The following is a 23,958-nucleotide window of genomic DNA, read 5'->3' on the forward strand; positions in this document are numbered from 1 at the left end:
GTCATTTTTGGTTCATTATTGATATGTTGTCAAAACATAAAATATTATACAGCTTAGATGTCCTAGAATAGACAAAGATTTGTATTTAGACCTTTTAACTGGCATTAGAACATTTGCATTGTTTTATTGCTACTTATGTTGATCTAGGTTAAGTGTGAGATATAAGTAATAATTATTATATATCAAATTTCTGTGCATGCTCAGCACATTTTTAAATCATGGACAGACAAAATTCTGTTTTAACAAATCAGCTAAATGATAGATGTAAGAAAAGTTAATAGAATTGTAAGCAAAAAAAATCTACTTTCAATGACTTTAGACCACAAAATCATAATTTTTGGAACGAAAATATGAAATCTTGAATTCCTTTTAGAACATACTCCCTCTTATAGAGGCTAGAAATTACAGTGTTATTTTGTCTAGTAAGACAATTGTTATAATATTTTCATATCGATCAAACACATTATTTTAAAATTTTATATGCCTGATATGACTTTTGAAGCATCTGGCACTGGCCTCACAGTCGTTTATCATTTTGTTTTATCAAATTAATTATTGGTAAAAAAGTATTTTCTAAACATTTATTTATGTATATTTTAGGTTGATTACAGTGATGTTGCAAGAAATCTTAAAAAATTAGAGTCAGAAGGCAAAGCATCTTGGGATCATTTAAAGGCTGTTGCCAAACATGATGGGTCAACACCAATGAGAGACAAGTGAGTTTTATTCTTTTTCCCATGTAAAAAAGCAGGTAATTTTGTAACAAAATCAGTTTGATTATTGAAAATTGATGTTAATACTGAACAATTAATTGTTTGAACCTTGAGGAGAAACCACAATATGAAATACTCTTTTAATACCTAGTGTAAAAAACAATAACAAATTTAACAAAGAAAAATGTTATATTTATTCTACTTTTACATTTAATTTTGTAGCCAGTTTAATAAAGAGCTATATTTAAGGAGTTTGTGTAATGCATTTGCAAGAAAACATTTTAGTTGTATCATGGCTCAGGGACACCTTGAGCAGTGTCCACCAATTAGGATAAATGTAAATGTTTAAGAGTGGTACAGGTCATATGGCTTCATGTTTTATTTGAAGAAGATGCCAGACACTTGAATTTAAGAGTGCACTTAGATATATTTGTCATAGTAACAACAATTTTGTGAAACACTTTAAAATTTATAAATATTTAAAATAATTTAACATAACAGTATTTCATACCATGATTTTATATTCATTATTGTGTGTGTATCACAGTAGACTTTATAACACTAGTTATCGTATTCATCTCTGTTACTTATATTCACAATAAATGCACATTAATGTGTAAAAACAGAGACACAGAATTTTATACAGATTCCTTATAAGTATCAAAATGTTCTGTTTACTGTGTGAAAAATGAAATTAAATACCAGTAAAAGGAAGCCTATTCATAATATTACACATTTCTAAACTTTAATGATAAAAAATATGTACTTTTTTATTATTAAAGAAAATGGATAAACAGTTATAATAAAGAAAAGATAAACAGTTAATTGGTAATATTGTCAAAACGACTAATTCTACTATGGATAAGCAGAATTGCTGTATTGCTACCATATGCCCCCACTGCAGACACTAACTATAAACATCAATGTCATCTGTTCTTTAACATAATGGTAAACACAGAAATAAAGTGATAGTGTTTCAAAATCACAGAAAACTAACAACATAACACATAACAACCTGTAATTTGTAACAGAAAAATAAATATAGAAATTGAGACACAAAGGATCTCTTGGAAAGAGGGAGAAGAACAGTCTGAATTGGTCTATGTGCATAGTACCTTACTGGAGGTTTGCATTGATGTACTGATTTAGTCTTTATAGACATGTTGCTCAAATAAAGTGTCCTTTTTTTGCAACTTTAAATAACCTGCTTACAATTAGTTAACACAAAAATAAGTGTGCATCTATATACTTTACCAGAATAACCATCTTAAGAAGTGTTTCACCTTCAGAAGTACATGCTTGCAAACAGTTTATTGAGTGTATCAAAAAACTCTTACATTCCATTGTACCCCTAATGAAAGTCTGGTCTTCTGAAGGAGTGGGATTTTTTACTGCAGAACAAGCAAACTTCTGTTAATTCAAATATCTTTCTGTTTGTGAGGATGTTGGAATCTCTTCTGATTCAGCAAGAATCACTTAATTTTTTAGTGCTGTTAAATAATAAATAGCAACTTTTTTTTCTGTCAGTTTAGGGATTGGGATATGTCTTTTGAAATAATTTATCCATCTTTATTTGTTTTGATAACATATTCTAAGCCTTCATACTCAGAACATGTAACTCTAATTTTCAAATCATGGAAAGATCACTTATATTATTGTATTAAAGACCTTTTGGTTCTGTATTATTAGCAAATCCAGTCTTTTGACTGGTAATACTCAGTTTTTTACATCTCTGATTAAAATTTCAACTTCAGTGAGCTTGACTCCATGTATTAAAATAAATATTAATTTTTTTTTTTTTCTTAAAACTGTTCACACACACATGCAAAAGTATTTTCCTGAGTTCTATGCTGGACAGATGCCTTAATTATAGATCTTGTTTGTGTCAGATTAGTTACTTTACCCTCAGTTGCAAAGGCCTGAAGTAATAACAGAAACTTGTATATGTATTTATACTGTTAAAGCAAGCTGGTGGTGCTAATATAACATACAAGATAGCCTTGACTTATTATGTAAATATTATTTTAGTTACTATATGTAACTTAATGGGCAATAAGAACCACATAACAACAGTTAGCTATAACAGCATTTTGGTATCTGGTTTCAGTACATTGAGAACCATGCATTATTTCAAACATAGATAATATTTACTGAAACCCTGATCTAAAATTTGTATTATCAGTGTTATAATTTCCTGCATGTAAGATTAAATATTATATTTCACTGTTTGTTTGACATTTTGATACTTCAGTATGGTACAGATTTGTAATGTGTTTAAAAATCTGTTGAATAATACAGATGACATGCAAGGGCAAAATAATCAAATAGAATAATTATCTTTCACCTAGAATTATGTGTGTATAACAAAATGTATCTTATCATGTCTTACTATACAAAAACTTATGTACTTATACATTAACATGTTGTTTAACAACTTTAGCTTGCTGCAAAAAAAAACACCATTCCTATAATCTACTGTCACCTAATGTTTACTCCTAGGGTGTACCTAAACTAAAATACTGGTATCACTAAACATGTCTTGCAGACAGAACGTATTTTTCACACATTACTTACCATCAGCTGTTAGACCAAGAGTTATTACCTACAATTTTTAATGTAAAGAAATCTTTAATTGTGTGACAGTCTGTGACTAATGAAGCAGTTATTGTGTACATACAGTGTATTTAATATATCTAGAAAATCAGACCTACTGTGTGACAGTCTGTGACTAATGAAACAGTTATTGTGTACATACAGTGTATTTAATATATCTAGAAAATCAGACCTACTGTGTGACAGTCTGTGACTAATGAAGCAGTTATTGTGTACATACAGTGTATTTAATATATCTAGAAAATCAGACCTACTGTGTGACAGTCTGTGACTAATGAAGCAGTTATTGTGTACATACAGTGTATTTAATATATCTAGAAAATCAGACCTACTGTGTGACAGTCTGTGACTAATGAAGCAGTTATTGTGTACATACAGTGTATTTAATATATCTAGAAAATCAGACCTACTGTGTGACAGTCTGTGACTAATGAAACAGTTATTGTGTACATACAGTGTATTTAATATATCTAGAAAATCAGACCTACTGTGTGACAGTCTGTGACTAATGAAACAGTTATTGTGTACATACAGTGTATTTAATATATCTAGAAAATCAGACCTACTGTGTGACAGTCTGTGACTAATGAAACAGTTATTGTGTACATACAGTGTATTTAATATATCTAGAAAATCAGACCTACTGTGTGACAGTCTGTGACTAATGAAACAGTTATTGTGTACATACAGTGTATTTAATATATCTAGAAAATCAGACCTACTGTGTGACAGTCTGTGACTAATGAAACAGTTATTGTGTACATACAGTGTATTTAATATATCTAGAAAATCAGACCTACTGTGTGACAGTCTGTGACTAATGAAGCAGTTATTGTGTACATACAGTGTATTTAATATATCTAGAAAATCAGACCTACTGTGTGACAGTCTGTGACTAATGAAGCAGTTATTGTGTACATACAGTGTATTTAATATATCTAGAAAATCAGACCTACTGTGTGACAGTCTGTGACTAATGAAGCAGTTATTGTGTACATACAGTGTATTTAATATATCTAGAAAATCAGACCTACTGTGTGACAGTCTGTGACTAATGAAGCAGTTATTGTGTACATACAGTGTATTTAATATATCTAGAAAATCAGACCTACTGTGTGACAGTCTGTGACTAATGAAACAGTTATTGTGTACATACAGTGTATTTAATATATCTAGAAAATCAGACCTACTGTGTGACAGTCTGTGACTAATGAAACAGTTATTGTGTACATACAGTGTATTTAATATATCTAGAAAATCAGACCTACTGTGTGACAGTCTGTGACTAATGAAACAGTTATTGTGTACATACAGTGTATTTAATATATCTAGAAAATCAGAACTGTGTGACAGTCTGTGTTGACAGTCTGTGACTAATGAAACAGTTATTGTGTACATACAGTGTATTTAATATATCTAGAAAATCAGACCTACTGTGTGACAGTCTGTGACTAATGAAACAGTTATTGTGTACATACAGTGTATTTAATATATCTAGAAAATCAGACCTACTGTGTGACAGTCTGTGACTAATGAAACAGTTATTGTGTACATACAGTGTATTTAATATATCTAGAAAATCAGAACTGTGTGACAGTCTGTCAGACCTACTGTGTACATGAAGCAGTTATTGTGTACATACAGTGTATTTAATATATCTAGAAAATCAGACCTACTGTGTGACAGTCTGTGACTAATGAAGCAGTTATTGTGTACATACAGTGTATTTAATATATCTAGAAAATCAGACCTACTGTGTGACAGTCTGTGACTAATGAAGCAGTTATTGTGTACATACAGTGTATTTAATATATCTAGAAAATCAGACCTACTGTGTGACAGTCTGTGACTAATGAAGCAGTTATTGTGTACATACAGTGTATTTAATATATCTAGAAAATCAGACCTACTGTGTGACAGTCTGTGACTAATGAAGCAGTTATTGTGTACATACAGTGTATTTAATATATCTAGAAAATCAGACCTACTGTGTGACAGTCTGTGACTAATGAAGCAGTTATTGTGTACATACAGTGTATTTAATATATCTAGAAAATCAGACCTACTGTGTGACAGTCTGTGACTAATGAAACAGTTATTGTGTACATACAGTGTATTTAATATATCTAGAAAATCAGACCTACTGTGTGACAGTCTGTGACTAATGAAACAGTTATTGTGTACATACAGTGTATTTAATATATCTAGAAAATCAGACCTACTGTGTGACAGTCTGTGACTAATGAAACAGTTATTGTGTACATACAGTGTATTTAATATATCTAGAAAATCAGACCTACTGTGTGACAGTCTGTGACTAATCAGTTATTGTGTACATACAGTGTATTTAATATATCTAGAAAATCAGACCTACTGTGTGACAGTCTGTGACTAATGAAACAGTTATTGTGTACATACAGTGTATTTAATATATCTAGAAAATCAGACCTACTGTGTGACAGTCTGTGACTAATGAAACAGTTATTGTGTACATACAGTGTATTTAATATATCTAGAAAATCAGACCTACTGTGTGACAGTCTGTGACTAATGAAACAGTTATTGTGTACATACAGTGTATTTAATATATCTAGAAAATCAGACCTACTGTGTGACAGTCTGTGACTAATGAAACAGTTATTGTGTACATACAGTGTATTTAATATATCTAGAAAATCAGACCTACTGTGTGACAGTCTGTGACTAATGAAACAGTTATTGTGTACATACAGTGTATTTAATATATCTAGAAAATCAGACCTACTGTGTGACAGTCTGTGACTAATGAAACAGTTATTGTGTACATACAGTGTATTTAATATATCTAGAAAATCAGACCTACTGTGTGACAGTCTGTGACTAATGAAACAGTTATTGTGTACATACAGTGTATTTAATATATCTAGAAAATCAGACCTACTGTGTGACAGTCTGTGACTAATGAAACAGTTATTGTGTACATACAGTGTATTTAATATATCTAGAAAATCAGACCTACTGTGTGACAGTCTGTGACTAATGAAACAGTTATTGTGTACATACAGTGTATTTAATATATCTAGAAAATCAGACCTACTGTGTGACAGTCTGTGACTAATGAAACAGTTATTGTGTACATACAGTGTATTTAATATATCTAGAAAATCAGACCTACTGTGTGACAGTCTGTGACTAATGAAACAGTTATTGTGTACATACAGTGTATTTAATATATCTAGAAAATCAGACCTACTGTGTGACAGTCTGTGACTAATGAAGCAGTTATTGTGTACATACAGTGTATTTAATATATCTAGAAAATCAGACCTACTGTGTGACAGTCTGTGACTAATGAAGCAGTTATTGTGTACATACAGTGTATTTAATATATCTAGAAAATCAGACCTACTGTGTGACAGTCTGTGACTAATGAAGCAGTTATTGTGTACATACAGTGTATTTAATATATCTAGAAAATCAGACCTACTGTGTGACAGTCTGTGACTAATGAAACAGTTATTGTGTACATACAGTGTATTTAATATATCTAGAAAATCAGACCTACTGTGTGACAGTCTGTGACTAATGAAACAGTTATTGTGTACATACAGTGTATTTAATATATCTAGAAAATCAGACCTACTGTGTGACAGTCTGTGACTAATGAAACAGTTATTGTGTACATACAGTGTATTTAATATATCTAGAAAATCAGACCTACTGTGTGACAGTCTGTGACTAATGAAACAGTTATTGTGTACATACAGTGTATTTAATATATCTAGAAAATCAGACCTACTGTGTGACAGTCTGTGACTAATGAAACAGTTATTGTGTACATACAGTGTATTTAATATATCTAGAAAATCAGACCTACTGTGTGACAGTCTGTGACTAATGAAGCAGTTATTGTGTACATACAGTGTATTTAATATATCTAGAAAATCAGACCTACTGTGTGACAGTCTGTGACTAATGAAGCAGTTATTGTGTACATACAGTGTATTTAATATATCTAGAAAATCAGACCTACTGTGTGACAGTCTGTGACTAATGAAGCAGTTATTGTGTACATACAGTGTATTTAATATATCTAGAAAATCAGACCTACTGTGTGACAGTCTGTGACTAATGAAACAGTTATTGTGTACATACAGTGTATTTAATATATCTAGAAAATCAGACCTACTGTGTGACAGTCTGTGACTAATGAAACAGTTATTGTGTACATACAGTGTATTTAATATATCTAGAAAATCAGACCTACTGTGTGACAGTCTGTGACTAATGAAACAGTTATTGTGTACATACAGTGTATTTAATATATCTAGAAAATCAGACCTACTGTGTGACAGTCTGTGACTAATGAAACAGTTATTGTGTACATACAGTGTATTTAATATATCTAGAAAATCAGACCTACTGTGTGACAGTCTGTGACTAATGAAACAGTTATTGTGTACATACAGTGTATTTAATATATCTAGAAAATCAGACCTACTGTGTGACAGTCTGTGACTAATGAAGCAGTTATTGTGTACATACAGTGTATTTAATATATCTAGAAAATCAGACCTACTGTGTGACAGTCTGTGACTAATGAAGCAGTTATTGTGTACATACAGTGTATTTAATATATCTAGAAAATCAGACCTACTGTGTGACAGTCTGTGACTAATGAAGCAGTTATTGTGTACATACAGTGTATTTAATATATCTAGAAAATCAGACCTACTGTGTGACAGTCTGTGACTAATGAAGCAGTTATTGTGTACATACAGTGTATTTAATATATCTAGAAAATCAGACCTACTGTGTGACAGTCTGTGACTAATGAAACAGTTATTGTGTACATACAGTGTATTTAATATATCTAGAAAATCAGACCTACTGTGTGACAGTCTGTGACTAATGAAGCAGTTATTGTGTACATACAGTGTATTTAATATATCTAGAAAATCAGACCTACTGTGTGACAGTCTGTGACTAATGAAACAGTTATTGTGTACATACAGTGTATTTAATATATCTAGAAAATCAGACCTACTGTGTGACAGTCTGTGACTAATGAAGCAGTTATTGTGTACATACAGTGTATTTAATATATCTAGAAAATCAGACCTACTGTGTGACAGTCTGTGACTAATGAAACAGTTATTGTGTACATACAGTGTATTTAATATATCTAGAAAATCAGACCTACTGTGTGACAGTCTGTGACTAATGAAACAGTTATTGTGTACATACAGTGTATTTAATATATCTAGAAAATCAGACCTACTGTGTGACAGTCTGTGACTAATGAAGCAGTTATTGTGTACATACAGTGTATTTAATATATCTAGAAAATCAGACCTACTGTGTGACAGTCTGTGACTAATGAAACAGTTATTGTGTACATACAGTGTATTTAATATATCTAGAAAATCAGACCTACTGTGTGACAGTCTGTGACTAATGAAGCAGTTATTGTGTACATACAGTGTATTTAATATATCTAGAAAATCAGACCTACTGTGTGACAGTCTGTGACTAATGAAACAGTTATTGTGTACATACAGTGTATTTAATATATCTAGAAAATCAGACCTACTGTGTGACAGTCTGTGACTAATGAAGCAGTTATTGTGTACATACAGTGTATTTAATATATCTAGAAAATCAGACCTACTGTGTGACAGTCTGTGACTAATCAGTTATTGTGTACATACAGTGTATTTAATATATCTAGAAAATCAGACCTACTGTGTGACAGTGTATTGTGTACATACAGTGTATTTAATATATCTAGAAAATCAGACCTACTGTGTGACAGTCTGTGACTAATGAAACAGTTATTGTGTACATACAGTGTATTTAATATATCTAGAAAATCAGACCTACTGTGTGACAGTCTGTGACTAATGAAAGCAGTTATTGTGTACATACAGTGTATTTAATATATCTAGAAAATCAGACCTACCACTACCTGTCAGATCTTCTCTTTCATAAATTGCCAGTCTGATGTTTTATACTGTTTCATTAATCACTAACAGAAAGACAAATTTTAATCTATGAAATGATGTACAAAATTTAACTCATGGTGTTCACATTAAGCAGCTAAGATAATTAATTCAAGCCCCTCTTCTATGAGTTACAGGACATTGTTTGCTTTATGTGTTCAATTATTCTGCTTTTAGGTGCATTATTTAAGCAAATAAACATTATTTTGTGTACTCGTACCACCTATTAAAAAATGCTTAAATTTCACTGCCAACTCTTGACTAAAAACATGAGTCCTTTATTTTCTTTATTGTTATAAGAGTAGCTGAAATGTATTAGGTTCAATTAAATAAAATAATGTAACATAATAAGAATATAGATTTTTCAAAAGGTGCATTTATGAGCAACTCACATGTTATGTCATGCTCACTGAGTGATTTACAACTTGTGTAGTGGGATTATTAGTTAGACAGTTCAAAGAACAATGAAATTAAGTATAAAATACAGTTGAAAGGTGATAACAATAAAAATTAGCCTTCAACTGTTTAGGATAAATAAATTCAGATTTCTGTTACAATGTATCTGCAGTCATGCTAGAAAAGCAAAGTAAGGTAGTTTAGATTTTTTAACTATTTTTATGGTGATTCATAAGTCAGTCAAAGCAAGTGAATATGTATAGAGTTAATGTAAAGAAAGTAACAAAAAATATAAAGTTTTACTGCAAAAAAAAAGCTTGATATTTAGGATGTTTTAAAAGTTATATAAATGAAATTTGAAAATTTTCATACGAAGAAAATATTTTTATCTTAAATGAAAATTATTTCTCACTTGAAGCTGCCTACATTCTGAATCCATTATATTTACAAACTTTCATAAAAATTTCAAATTAAAAAATTAGACTTTTTCTGTGTACAAAAGATTTGTAATGTTTACTGAAAGCTTACCAAATTTTGTAAAGATGCACAAAACATATTTAAGGTTATAATATAGAAATACTTGTAGTTACAAAGTCTGTCACTTTGATTGGTTTGATTTGTTTTGAATTTCATGCAAAGCTACACAAGGGCTATCTGAGCTAGCCATCTCTAATTTTGCAGTGTATGACTAGAGGGAAGGCAGCTTGTCATCACCACCCACTGCCAACTCTTGGGCTACTCTTTTACCAACGAATAGTAGGATTGACCATCACATTATAACGTCCCCACAACTGAAAGGGTGAGCATGTTTGTTGCAACGGGGATTCAAACCCATGATCATCGGATTACGAATCAAATGCCATAATCCACCTGGCTATCCCTGGCCCCTGTCATATTGATCAACCCAATATGTAAAGTGTTAAAGTAATGCTTATTTTTCCTAGCTTGCTGTTCTCTTTATCCCTTTAATGCTCACCACTGATATTCACATATTTACTGATGGTCACTAATCTTTTCTCCAGGCTGCCATGTTTCCTTTTTCAGCTGTTGCCCAGTTTATTTAATTTTGGTTTCTCAGCTTTGATGTATTGGGATACCTTGTTTTCTGGAGTTAGACTTCCCCACTTTTATGTCAAGGAACTTTGTTTTGCACTCTTCCTTTACACAATAAATTTGGGAGAGGTCTTCATCCTGTGGCCTCTTCTTGGTGTCCCTCACTCTCCAAGAAGCCAGCCATTGGTTCAGTGATAATTTATTATTGGAACTACCCTTAGTTTTTATCCTGTGTGAACTTGACTTTCATACTTTGTCAACCTGTAGACTCTCTATGTAGGAAACCTTTGGTTGCAAAATCTTTCATTGTCTTTCAGAACTCTAACCTGTTTGTTTTCAACTCAGTCTTGAGAGCTTCACAAAGAGTTTGCAGTTGTTATGTCTGCATTTCCACCACTACATGAAAAATATGGTATCTCCCATCCATGTCATCTGGAAGTCTTTATTACCTCACTTGCTGGGTGAGTTCGTCATTTTAATTTAAACTTCTGATATGTGGAACTTCTGCTTTCCATGTGTTTCATGTGTCCTTTGTTTTTTGCAGACTCTGTATTATATCCATTTTTTTTTCTGGATATGTGACATTCAATGGATTCTGGTAGACCATTAGAGTTTTTCTATTTTTCTGAAATATTCAGTTTCAGTTTAAAAGTATTTTTCTGTTGTATTACTTGTACTGAGCAAAGAGTGTTTCTGCTTGAGGTAAATGCTGCGTCCCACTGAGTAATAAATACTCCCACTAGGTCCTACTCCCATTATATGATGACATGCTCCTTGAATTTTTCATTTTTGTTATTTTATTCTTAGAAAGAAGCTAATCCTCTTTAATTTTTTTATCTACATTGGTGTAAGATTTTAGCTGTCTCTCCTGTGGGGAGTTTCATAGAATTTCTGAAGTGAACATTTTCCTTACCTGAAAATGTATTTACAAAACCACTTCTCCTTCCTTCCCACACACAGTAGCCTTGTCAAGAATGAAATTTTAGTATACACAAAACAATCTGAAGAGTGCTGCACTTACAGAAGGTATCACTCTCTTATTAATAAAAAGCAGAAGTGTAATACTGATGGCATTATAGACTGTTGCAGTACAAGTTATTATGTATTGGGTGGAAGCACAAGTTACTATTAGCTCTCTGTTTTGCAAGAGATGAGTATATATACTCTTCAAAAAAAGAAATGCAAAAGGCAAAATATGAGACAAATTGTTAACAAGTTTATTCCGGGTAGTTCTGTATGACATGTGTGAAACTTTGCACATTCACTGCTGAACATCCAAAGTCTGCAAAGACAAAGTCCACACTCACTAGGTGAAGTTTAACGTCACTCAACGTCAATAACGAGTATGCCTCCCGTGAGCATCAATAACTGCTTGGCATCTCCTGCCCATGGAAGCGATGAGATGACGAATCACATCCTGTGAAATGGCTGTCCACTCAGCCTGCAAAGTTGCTGCAAACTGAGGTAGAGTCTGCGGTTGAGGTTGTCGCCGTCGCAGACATCGGTCCAACTCGGCCCAAAGATGTTCGATGGGGTTTAAATCTGGTGATCTGGAGAGCCAGGGAAAAACGTTGATGTTGTGGTGTTTCAAGAAGACAATGGTGAGCCGGGCTGTGTGAGGACGGGCGTTGTCATGTTGAAAAACGTCGTTGACGTTCACCATGATGGGTTGCACATTGGGCCTAAGAATCTCGTCGACAGTTGCGTACGGTCTGATCGGAAATTCTACGCAGCCCTGGTATGGTTGAGGCAGTAGACGTTGCAGTGGTGGTCCTATCCCGAAGGTGACGTAACCGGATGTTGCGATCTTGTGCGGGCGTGGTCACACGAGGTCTGCCAGATCGTGGATGGTGATGATTCCATAGCCTTGTGATGGTGCTTGGGTGGACATTCACAGCTCTGGCAACATCTGATCGAGATTTGCCTGCTTCCAAGCGACCAATGGCGTTGTTGCATTGTGCTTCAGTCAGTCTTGGCGTAACTGTATTGCGTGTCGGTGGCTTAACACTGAGCTATGGAAACCGAGAACCCGTCACTTTTATAGGGATTTTGCACATGTTGCACTTGCAGAACATGCAGATCTCTCAAACAAATTTATTGGACAAGCATGCGTTGTGGCGAAAAATCCGATGTTTTCCTCCGTTTTCAAAGTGCAAATTAGTGTCATTTTGGTCTGACAATCAGTGCCTTAACACATGTAACGTCACATACTCTGAGCTTGTAACGTTATTACATATATTTCTCTTCAAAATAACAAAAATATCCCTTTTGCGTTTCTTGTTTTGAAGAGTATATTTAAAATACATTTTCAGATAAGGAAAATGTTATCTTTGACCATTAAAATTTAGGCCTAACATCAAACACTTCAAAATAATGGACTAAGCAACAGACAAATTAGCAGTAAAGAAAAATGATAGTTCTCCTAATTTGAATATTAAAACCAAAGCTGAACAACTAGCTAACAAAAATACAGCATCTGAAACTGTGATAAACTCATTATGCCTGAGATGGACAAAGAGTGAAAACATTGTCACACAATCATATGACACAGGAAGGCATGAACAATTTATAGCCATCGAAAATGAACATATTTCTACATTCACATAAATAAACAAAAAACACATCTTTATACCAGGAATAATCAAAATTATGTTTTTTAATTTTTTCTTATATGTATTTTATGCTTAGTTAACATTTTTATAAATATTATGAAATCAGTTACACACTGGAATTCATCCTTGCCTTGGACTAATGTTACATGATACAGTTGTTAGTTAATCAGTTGTATACCTTTTTAGTCAAGTTGTGGGGTTGTATAGAAATTTGTACAAGTTTGCATCAGCTAGAAATTAATCCCCTGTGAATTAGGATAATGAAACTGATCACTGATGTGAATAACTGATGACTGTGGGATACTGCTACAGTAATAGGAATTTTGTGCAAGGTAAAATGCGGTAGAGACATACAATCTCTTTTTTTTATATATATATATATATATATAATGTGAAGATATTCTTTTTCTTATAGCCCCAGCAGCCAGGTAGTTATAGATAATATTGAAACTGATTAGTTATAGGAATAGTAAACTAGTGTTATAATAAATATTATATTTGTTGTTTTATTCAAATTTGTGATTCTTAAATTTGTTGTATGTGTCTCATTTACAATAATACTTGGCTCAGTTTTACCTGAAAATACCTTAGGAGCTATTATGAGAGCTGTTATAAAATATATGTTTTAAATACAGTATATTAATACCTCAAAATATTTTCTTTTCAAAATCTTAAACCATTTTTAATTATTTTTTTCTTTTTTTATAGAATGTCAGAATTTCTGACAGAATGTGCAGAAAGAATTACCATTCTTGGTATCATTCAAAGGAGAGTTATGAATAGGTAATTACTATTATTTTTATTTTAAGAACTAACTTGTACTTAAGAGCAGGTACATAATAAATCTTTTAAATTGAATTCATGCCCAAGTCACTACTTGTCAGTTAACTGTTGATTGTTATCACATCTACAAAGAAGGAAGCTATATTGATTTTCATGCTAGATGTTTGTCTTAACCATATTACCATGGATAACTTTTATTGCACATGGCACAATGTTCTAGTGTATTACATTAAAACGTTTATTAAACTGCTTTTTGGTTATGCTATATCAATCAAGTAAAATAGCACAAAATCTTAGCTAATAATCCATATTTTAATAGTATATACATTTTAAGTTCTTAATTCTACAAGGCAATATTAAAAGAAATTCTAAATTTTCCCTTATATACATGATATATTTTTTCTTAGCATGCCATCTTCCCTATTTTATCCACTACCCTTCAAAAAAGTACAAAATTAAACATAAATTACTCCTTATGAAATTGTAATTGCTCAGAAAAACCATATTTTTTATCATCTTCAATTTTGTTAGGTTAAAGAGTTATCAAATAGAAAACCAGCCCCCCCTTACCACATCTACCTGTCACCTTCTCTATTTCATAATTTGTTCATAGTTTTCTTTTACATTTAATCATGTATTACCTATAACCATGAGAAAGTCAAGGGTTTCATTTAGAGCACTAACATCGTTACTTAGAGAAAGTTAATAACTATCTTTGATGAATTTGTAATGACTTGTCACATAGTTAGAAAGTCAGAAGAATTTTGAGAGAGAAGGGAATTTTGTCTGCTTTTTAATTTTATTTGTCTGTATTGTTTGGTGCATCATTTAATTCTGTAAACATTAAGTGCATTATTCTCGTTTGTGTAAAACATTAAAGTTAACTCTTTTGACAACTGACAGCAAGAAAAAAATAAGGTTAGTTAAGTATTTTATTTCTTGTTTTTCATATTTATTCTCTATGTATAATTGTAAAATTAACTACAATGTAAATGTAAGGATTCTCTTAGGTTTGTTAAGATAATAATAGTATATATATAATGAAAATGTTTCATGAGGCACATATGTGAACAGCTTGTAGTAGCTTGTGGGTAATGTAATTCTTTAGTGTAATGTGAGCTGTACATGCCTCAAGTGAGCTTCTACTTATAATGATGAGGGTAGTAGTTAGACACAGTTCAGAGAAAAATAAAAAAATAAAATGTAATTATAATTTGATGTATTCTGTTATGAACTTAAAGGTACTTAAGATGAATGTAGTTTCATGTTACAATTTTAAATCATTCTAGAAATAAAAAATAATAATTTAGATTTATTTTTTTTGGTGGTTAAAAGACTGGTCAAATTGACTGATTTAAGAAAGAGTAGAGAAAATAACAGATAACCTATAAAGTTGTAGTGTAAAAAATACGTTTCAAGTGAATTTAGGTGGTTTCAGAGATAACACAAAGGAAATTTAAAATTCTTGAGATAAGGAAATGCATTTTTATTTTAACATGAAAATTATTTTTCACACAGACTACTCAAAGCAAACACTAGATATATTCATGGACAAATCTTTACTAAAAATATGATTTTGTCTACATGAAAGACTTACAATATTAACTGAAAGACTGACAAATTTTGCAAAGGTATACACACTATATTGAAAGCTAGAAATATTAAATCTAAAAAGACTAAATAAGTACAAAAAGGTTATATGGTCAGTCAAATAGACCAAGCCCATATTGAATGAGTTAAGCTATTTTTATTTTGAAAAAGTGGAAACTATTATATTTACAGAAATTGTAATTATTTGACATTTCAGGTTTCATCGCTTGTTGATATATCTAGGATGCCCTTTGCATGTCATACATGATACTAAAGTTCAAGATGTGTGTAAAATTATCAGTGAGTTTGCCTTAGAGTACAGAACAACAAGAGAAAGAGTCTTACAGCAGATTGAAAAGAAAGTCAATCATAGAGAGAGAAACAAGACACGTGGAAAGATGATCACAGATGTATGTGTTCCTTTATTCTTGTACTTATTATAATCAACCTTTATTATTCAGAATTTTTTTTGTAATATATGATTTATGGTCGATATTGTTGATCTGTTATTGATTTGTTGCATAATCACTAGAATTTCATATTATTCACACCTTTGTCATGACCAGGCACATTTATTCATATTTAGATGCCCTAGGTAGACCTCTTAATTACTAGACATGAAAATATTAACAATAGAAAAAGGACATTGAATAACGAGGAAATAATATTTGTTTTTATTGATATTTGTAGTTCATTGAGAGCCATTATTCATAATAACTATAAATTATGTTCCAGGATGATGTTGTCTCACATATTTTTACCCAAGTGTTTTAATGAAATAATTTTTTTTAAATAACTACTACTTAACATCTAGTAGTAGCTCATACTGTTTTCACTGTTATACTGAAATATTTATCTTAATAGAAATTTAATTGTTTCCTATAATTAGATATAAAATGGTGCCCTAATTTTTTGAAGTTTTGTATGAAAAATTAATTGTTTGTGTAAAGCTGTATATGGACTATCTGTGTACTGTCTACTTCCAGGGAGTAAACTCTGCATTTTTTGTTATAAACCTTGAAGCTTCCTACTGAGCCGGGAAGGGGGGGGCTGTCCAAAGCAGTTAACCCTTTCACAACAGGTTACTGGTCAAGGGCTTTGTCATTGTGTTTGTTAGCTTGCATTCAAAATTTTATTGAACTACAATTTTGCAAATGTATGTCAAATATAATTCAAACTTTAATGTTATATATGAGTTAATTTATTAATTTAAAAGTTAATATTACAACTACACACCTAAATATAGCTTTTAGTGAGTCACATGATATGTTGAATGCAGCACAGTTTAAAATTATTCTAAAAAAAACCCTATAGTTTCATAAAAATTAGTAACTCAAATTACTAATAATGGTAAACTAGAATATAAAATAAGAACCTTTTTATCTTTTTATTTTGTTGAGATATGGCTTATGTACTGAATCAAACACGGTGGCCCTGTTCAACTCTTTCCATTTTTTGAAACGGTCCCTTATATACTCTTACTACAGTATATGAAATGTAAATAACCAATCAACAGCTTAGAATGTCCCTTTTGTGGTTTTCTTAGCTATTTTAATCTGTGAAAAGCATACAACATTCTTTTGAATCAAGATTTAATGAAGGTAGATTGTGTCTTTAGTCTGCTCAAAGTTTCATATTTTTTAAAATCTAAATGCATCTTAGTTACTAAGATTAATAAATTATAGTGGAATTCTATGGTATCATTATAGTCATTTGTGATTTTTTGGTTATTCAACTGTGTATATTAAACCTAAAAAAAATTTTGTTTAATATCCTCCATATGTGAAACTTAAAAGGCTTAGCAATCCATGTCTAGCAGTAACCAAGTTCAAAGTTGTAGCAGGAAGTGATAATTGTTTGCTTTATTTCTAGATTCATTGTTACATATTTTAAGAAAAATAAATTTAATAATTTATTTTTAAATAGTAATAACTTATATAATATGTAATAATTGAAATGTGACTATGTTACAAAATACTAGTCTACTAAAACACAGCCAAGGGAAGAGTAAAGGTCAGTTATATTATTGGATATGTAACATGATTGTATGTGCACTATGTTAGTGCAAGTTATGTAATGTTAGTTAGGCATGACTGGAAGGTTAATATAATAAAAAATATAAATAAATATATAGCATCACAAGACTTAAGCTACTTAGACTAAACATTTGTATTTTCGTGTTATAATATGTAGTCATTCTAACATGAAGAAAGCATAATTTATATTTATTTCCAAATTCTTTATGATGTTTACGAGGTTAGTTAAGTTATAGAAAATAACAAAACATACAGTCTTACTCAAAACAAATATTTGAAACCTATTTAGGAAGTTTTAGAGATTACAAAAATAATATTTGAGAACTTTGGGACGTAGAATAGTTTTCTTAATCATAACATAAAATCACTTTGCACTCAGAATAGTAACAAAACACTATTGTTACAATCAAATCTTTAGTAAAAATGTTTTATTAAAAAAATCTGATTTTTGTGTAAAAAGAACTTGTAATCTTTACTAAAAGTCTACCAAATTTTTGAAGATACACACACTGTATCAAAAGTTATAGTGCAAATACTTAATGTGTGCAAATGTGTAGATGAACTCGTGTATATTATATTGAGCCCATAGCAAAAAGTTAATTTGTTCACAAGATTGAAATAGCTTTGTTGTAAACGTTTGTGTTTTTCTTCTAGCAAAGCCACATTGGGCTATCTGCTGAGCCCACCAAGGGGAATCAAATCCCTGATTGTAGCATTGTAAATCTGTAGACTTACTGCTGTATTAGTAGGGGGCACTGTTGTAAACATTAATCACTCTATACAGAAAAATTATCTCCAGAAAACTTTTTATCATAACTGAAAATAGTTTTGTTAAAATTTCTTTGTCTTTGTTCTTTACATTAACTACTGCCATTTTAAATTTGAGTTATTTATCAACTGTACTATAAATGTATATGAACATCTTCATACTCCTATAAAACAATTTTATATACAATTCATTGTATATTTAAAGATGGGAAAATTTAAAACAAAAGAACAGCAGGCTGATCAAGAACTTCGTCAGTTGCTCGGCAATGGCAATAACAGTGAAGATCAGAAGCTCCAGAAATGGGGAACAATACCTAGTGTTAGGGGACGACCAAAAGGTAATCCTGGTAAGTCTACTATATTCTTATGGGATAAAATAAAAAACAAACAATTTTCCACTTCTATAAAAATTCAAAATGTGCTTGTTGAGATTCCTGTATTAACAAATACATCAGTAGGGAAGCATGATTTTGCTAATATGATAAGTTAACAACCAATGATTTATAAGCGTGATGAAGTGATTTATTTTTGGAGGAATGTACTACATGTTTTGATAGAACATTTGTCTGTTTTCTTGTCAACTGAAAATTAATCTCGCTGAGAATTTGGATGATGAAATTCATTTCTGATGTAAATAATTCACGAGAGATACTGATACTGCACTAGAGCTTTTGTATGAGATACAGTTTAATAGTGATTGCTTTGTAGACTGGAGCAGTAGACATTATTACATATAGGGCTAGGACAGGGGTTCCCAACCTTTTGGCACTCGTGACCCCTTACCTAAAAGTTTGAAACCCATGTGACCCCCTACTTAGGGCTTACTATCAGCAGCTTAATTTTTCTTTTATTTTCTGTGAAGGAGAGGGAAAGAAACATCTAAAAAAAATATTTAAAAATTTTGTTATTATTTATTAGCAAATTAAATCACATTGGTCCAACCTGAATTCACAAAAAGAACATATATTTCTTAAAATAATATTAACATAGGTTTGAACAGCTATCCAACCCAGCTAGTGAGATGCCTGATGTTGCATTTCAGCAGCAAGCTTTGAAATTTGTGGTCGAGCGTTTGTTAGAGCCAGTCTCATGTCATCTCCAACATCCAATCTGTTCCTATTCTTTGTTTTTATATTGACAAGAATGGAAAATCCTGCCTCACACAAGTAGGTAGAAGCAAATGGAACAAGGACACGTAAAGCTATCATGCTGACTTTGGAGTATGACTGATACGTAGCACACCAGAACTGAGTCACGGATTTCACCTTGAAGAGATCAGGAGCTGAAGAGTCGTTCCTTAGATCCAGAAATTCATCTTGGATATCATCTGGGATGCTGGATACATCAAGTTCAGTACAAAATGGGTTCCTTACCAGGGCCTCCTGTTCCTGTGATAGCTCAGGGAAGTAACGCTCGACTTCCTTTTCTAGAGACTGAAGATGTTCGGTAATCTCATCCTTGAGGAACTGATCCAGTTGGATCTGAGACTCATCCGTCACTCCACAAAGTTTTTCAAACATAGCGATGTTTCCAAGATTGGTTTTCCGACGCCAGTTCTGCAGTTTGGAAACAAAGGCCCGAAGACTATCTTGAAAAAGGAGAACATGTGTTTCCCTTCCTTGAAGCTTCAAATTGAGCTTGTACAGCTGGTCAAAAATGTCGGCTAGGTACGCAACCCTTTTATTCCATGCTTCATCTTTGAAGTGAGCTACAAGATCTTTCCTTTCTTGAGTCTCCAGGAATAGCTTTATTTCATCTTTCATTTCAAAGACATGATTAATAACATTTCCTTTCGACAACCAACATACTGCTATGTAGAAGAGAAGGACTTCATGGTCAGCATTCATGTCTTTGCATAGTTCTTTGAATAGGCGAGTGTTGAGTGCTTGAGTCTTCACATAATTTACAATTTTGATTACAGATTCAAGCACTTCCTGCAGAGAGGCAGGGAAAGTCTTACTGGCGAGAGCATATCGGTGAATCATGCAGTGGATGCCCTTTGCTTGAGGTGCTAGCTTCTTCACTCTCGACTGGAATCCTGATTTCGATCCCAGCATAGCCGGTGCCCCATCCATACAAACCACACACACGTTTTCCCATTGAAGATCATCATCTTGAAAGAAAGTCGAAACTTTTTCCATGACATCATCAGCTTTTGTTGTGGTTTCAAGTGCACTGCAGAATAAGAATTCGTCTTTGATGTCACCAGAATTAATGTATCTCACGAAGACAAGCAACTGAGAACATGAACTTACATCTCCAATCAAGAAGTGTTTCTCCAATCGTGTGAGGCTTTTTTTGTTTAGCAATTTCGAATGCAATCTCATATGAAGCTTCCACTACGGCTGCACTCTGCTGCTGAAACGACCCACTTCTATCGATTCTTTGGCTTTTAAGACACCGTTCATGCCATTTGAAGAAATTCAAACCATTCTTTGAGTGTTTTGGATGTTTCGTCTCGAGATGACGCTTGAGTTTTAATGGTTTCATTGACTCTGCACTCAGGACAGCATGGCACAAAACACACTGTGGTTTCTCGATGCCATTGTTGGCGAGCACAGTGGTGAAGCCAATATTGAGGTAGCATTCTGAGTATCTTTGCCGTTTAGCCATGGACACAACTTACCTCTACTGCTTACTTATCTCCTTGTTAAAATAAAATAAAAATGTTGAATAATAATAAACGCTTTGGCAACTGTAGATCTTACACTGACTACTTGTGGGGGGTGCAGGTAGAGTAATGATGGGGTAAGTATTGGGAGGGAAGGGAGCATGACCAGTCACGCGATTCGTCATCCACCAATCAGCAACGGACATGTGACTCACATGTCGACAGCGAGCACACACACTTAATCACAGCTAAACAGACACACAAGCATACGTACATGCGCATGCACTCACATACTCGCTACTCACTAGTACACACATACATACAGTTGCAGACACATACACATTCACATTCACTCACAGGCACGCATACATACACCCATAATATTACTTAATGACATTGAACTAACATAGCACACACTTTGCTTTGCACCGAAACAAAAAAAATGTAAGAGCATGAAAATGTAATTGATGAAATAAAATTAATGTTATCCCAAGCTACTTCTAACAAGGCTACGCGACTTCCCTGTCAAGGCTTCGCGACCCCCTTGGGGGTCACGACCCACAGGTTGGGAACCCCTGGGCTAGGAGATTTTGGTTAAGGACAAAAATTGTACTATCCAATAATTATCAGTTAATCCATAAACCAATGCTTTTTAACATTATTCTTTCAATCAGGATAATGTTGTTCAATTTTCTGATTTATTTTGTTCATATTCTTTGTAATAGTTGCATATAGTTTTAAGGTTGGTTTTGAAATATTTTCTTCAGTCTGTAGAGAAAATAGTATCTAATCTATCACAATTCCATTTTTTTTTAAAAGAGAGAGTGAGTAAGCAACAAGAAGTTATTCTGAGTTTTAATTAAGTTTTTTTTAAATAATTTCATATTTTAACATTATATGGTAAAAATATAACCTGAATTAGTAAATAAAAGTTTAAGAAGTAAAATCAAGAATCTCTCTCTATCTCTATTCAGGCAGTTGTTTTGGAATAAGATTAATATTTCTGAGGAAATAACAACCCCATCAAGAATGATAAGAATTTACCAATTTAAACAATGTCTGTATGTTTACCTTAAGTTAAGCTTTTGTGAAAAATGACGATTTTACTAAGTAATATGATAAATTTGAGGATAAACTATTTCTCTTAATCAATATTTTTATTAGATTTGTTATATCTTGCATATTTGCAGGATTTTCTTTTTAAAAATAAAGTTTTAGTTTTTCTACTTTTAATAATTAAATTTATGATTTTACAGTAGTTATTAATGAGGAACCTTTAATATTCATGCTGAACAACAGTAAAAAAACTGTTTTTCTGAACTTTAGCATGTTCAAATAATTATTCTAAAAATATACACTGTATAATTATTATTTGTACTATCCTTCAGTTTACCAACTTTTTTTTATAGTGCTTACTTCTGATGGGGCCATTTGGTGCCTCAACAGTAAGACTGAGGCCTTACAATGGTAAAATATCATTTTGATACATTCTATTGGCACAGCACAAATAACCCAATGTGTAACTTTGTGCTTAAAAGCAAACAACCAAAAACACTACTGTTAGGGTCCAAAAGTCTCATAATTTTGTATTCCTGCCAGTAGTAACATTCATTGTCAAGAAATTAACTAGAAAATTGTCCAAAATCAATCATTTTTCTGTGTAAAATTCAAAGGGGTTCCAATCAGCAATTAATGGGACTAAATGCAGTATTGCTACAAATTTACATAATTGGCTTGTGTATTATTACAAACCCTTAAAGCAATAAAGTAATGGATCATAAATTGTTGGTGCATATATAGTTTAATAAAATGAGCTCAAAAACTGATAGGACATTTAGAATCCCATTAATAATTTTGGGGCTAGAAAACTTCTGTACAGCTAGGAAACATTATTGTTCTTAATTGCTGTTAACTCTCTAATAAAAATAGCAAAGTCACTAACAAGTAAAAATTAGAAGCAAGACATTTCAGTAATTGTTTGTATTGTTTTCAGTATCTTTTGAAACTTTTGTTTTAGGTGTTTTAAAGTTTGTTTTGAATTTTGCACAAAATGACTTGTGCTAGCCATCCCTAATTTAGCAGTGAAAGGCTAGAGGGAAAACAGCTACCACCCAACACTAATTCCTGGGCTACTCTTTTACCAAAAAATAATGGGATTGTTACATTGTAAAGCCCCATGGCTGAAAGGGCAAGCATGTTTGGTGGGACAGGGATTCAAACCTACAACTATCAGATTGTGATTCAATTACTTTAACCATTTGGCCAGTATGGTATCAGGAATTTTTAATAAGTATGAAGTGTGTATATATTAAATTTATTCATTTACAAGAGTTACCAGTTGGGATATTCTCTGTATGCCGTACAAGCTGAAGCTAGAAATTACTAGCTGAATTACTAATATTTTTCATCAATACTTTTTAATCTCTAAAATGTCTTTTCAGGAACAGGTGGAAGCTTGGGGCGACATAACACTCCTTCATGTGATGAAAATCTGACTGATACCAATGATGAGATTATTGAAAGTCTGGTCAAAACTGCCACCACCCAGCCTGCCCGTAATGAACCACGAGCTAGGAAGAAGGCAAGATATGGGGACAGGAAGTCTTGTAAGTTTTGTGTGTTTTCTTCAAGTGTGAACTTACATGTGAACAAGAGTTAGTATTGCCCTAAGTGAAATGAATTACATAATAATCTTATTATTTATAGTTTTGTTTTTCCATCTTCTGCAAGCTTTATTTGCATCTATCTGTTTTATTTTCTAGCATATTTAACTTGCTGTTATGCCTAAATAAATTTGCTTAC

At 32.3% G+C, this 23,958-nt stretch overlaps 1 protein-coding gene across 4 annotated transcripts in view; it reads left to right on the forward strand.

Moving 5' to 3' along the window:
- LOC143232138 (FH1/FH2 domain-containing protein 3-like) overlaps window positions 1–23,958 on the forward strand; it is a 172,772-nt gene that overhangs the window by 143,809 nt on the left and 5,005 nt on the right. Inside the window, exons 21-26 of one of the 4 annotated variants that reach the window (XR_013017391.1) lie at window positions 601–716; window positions 14,077–14,151; window positions 15,959–16,151; window positions 18,751–18,892; window positions 22,566–22,623; window positions 23,598–23,762. Coding sequence is in view for 2 of the 4 variants with exons in the window: in XM_076467225.1 (XP_076323340.1) it covers window positions 601–716; window positions 14,077–14,151; window positions 15,959–16,151; window positions 18,751–18,892; window positions 23,598–23,762 (691 nt within the window). In the remaining 2 variants the exon portion in view is untranslated. The remainder of the gene's footprint in view (window positions 1–600; window positions 717–14,076; window positions 14,152–15,958; window positions 16,152–18,750; window positions 18,893–22,565; window positions 22,624–23,597; window positions 23,763–23,958) is intronic. The other 3 variants (XR_013017392.1, XM_076467225.1, XM_076467226.1) reach the window with 3 other exon arrangements.

This window comes from Tachypleus tridentatus, chromosome 11 (genome assembly GCF_004210375.1).
Source record: "Tachypleus tridentatus isolate NWPU-2018 chromosome 11, ASM421037v1, whole genome shotgun sequence".
Taxonomy (NCBI): domain Eukaryota; kingdom Metazoa; phylum Arthropoda; class Merostomata; order Xiphosura; family Limulidae; genus Tachypleus; species Tachypleus tridentatus.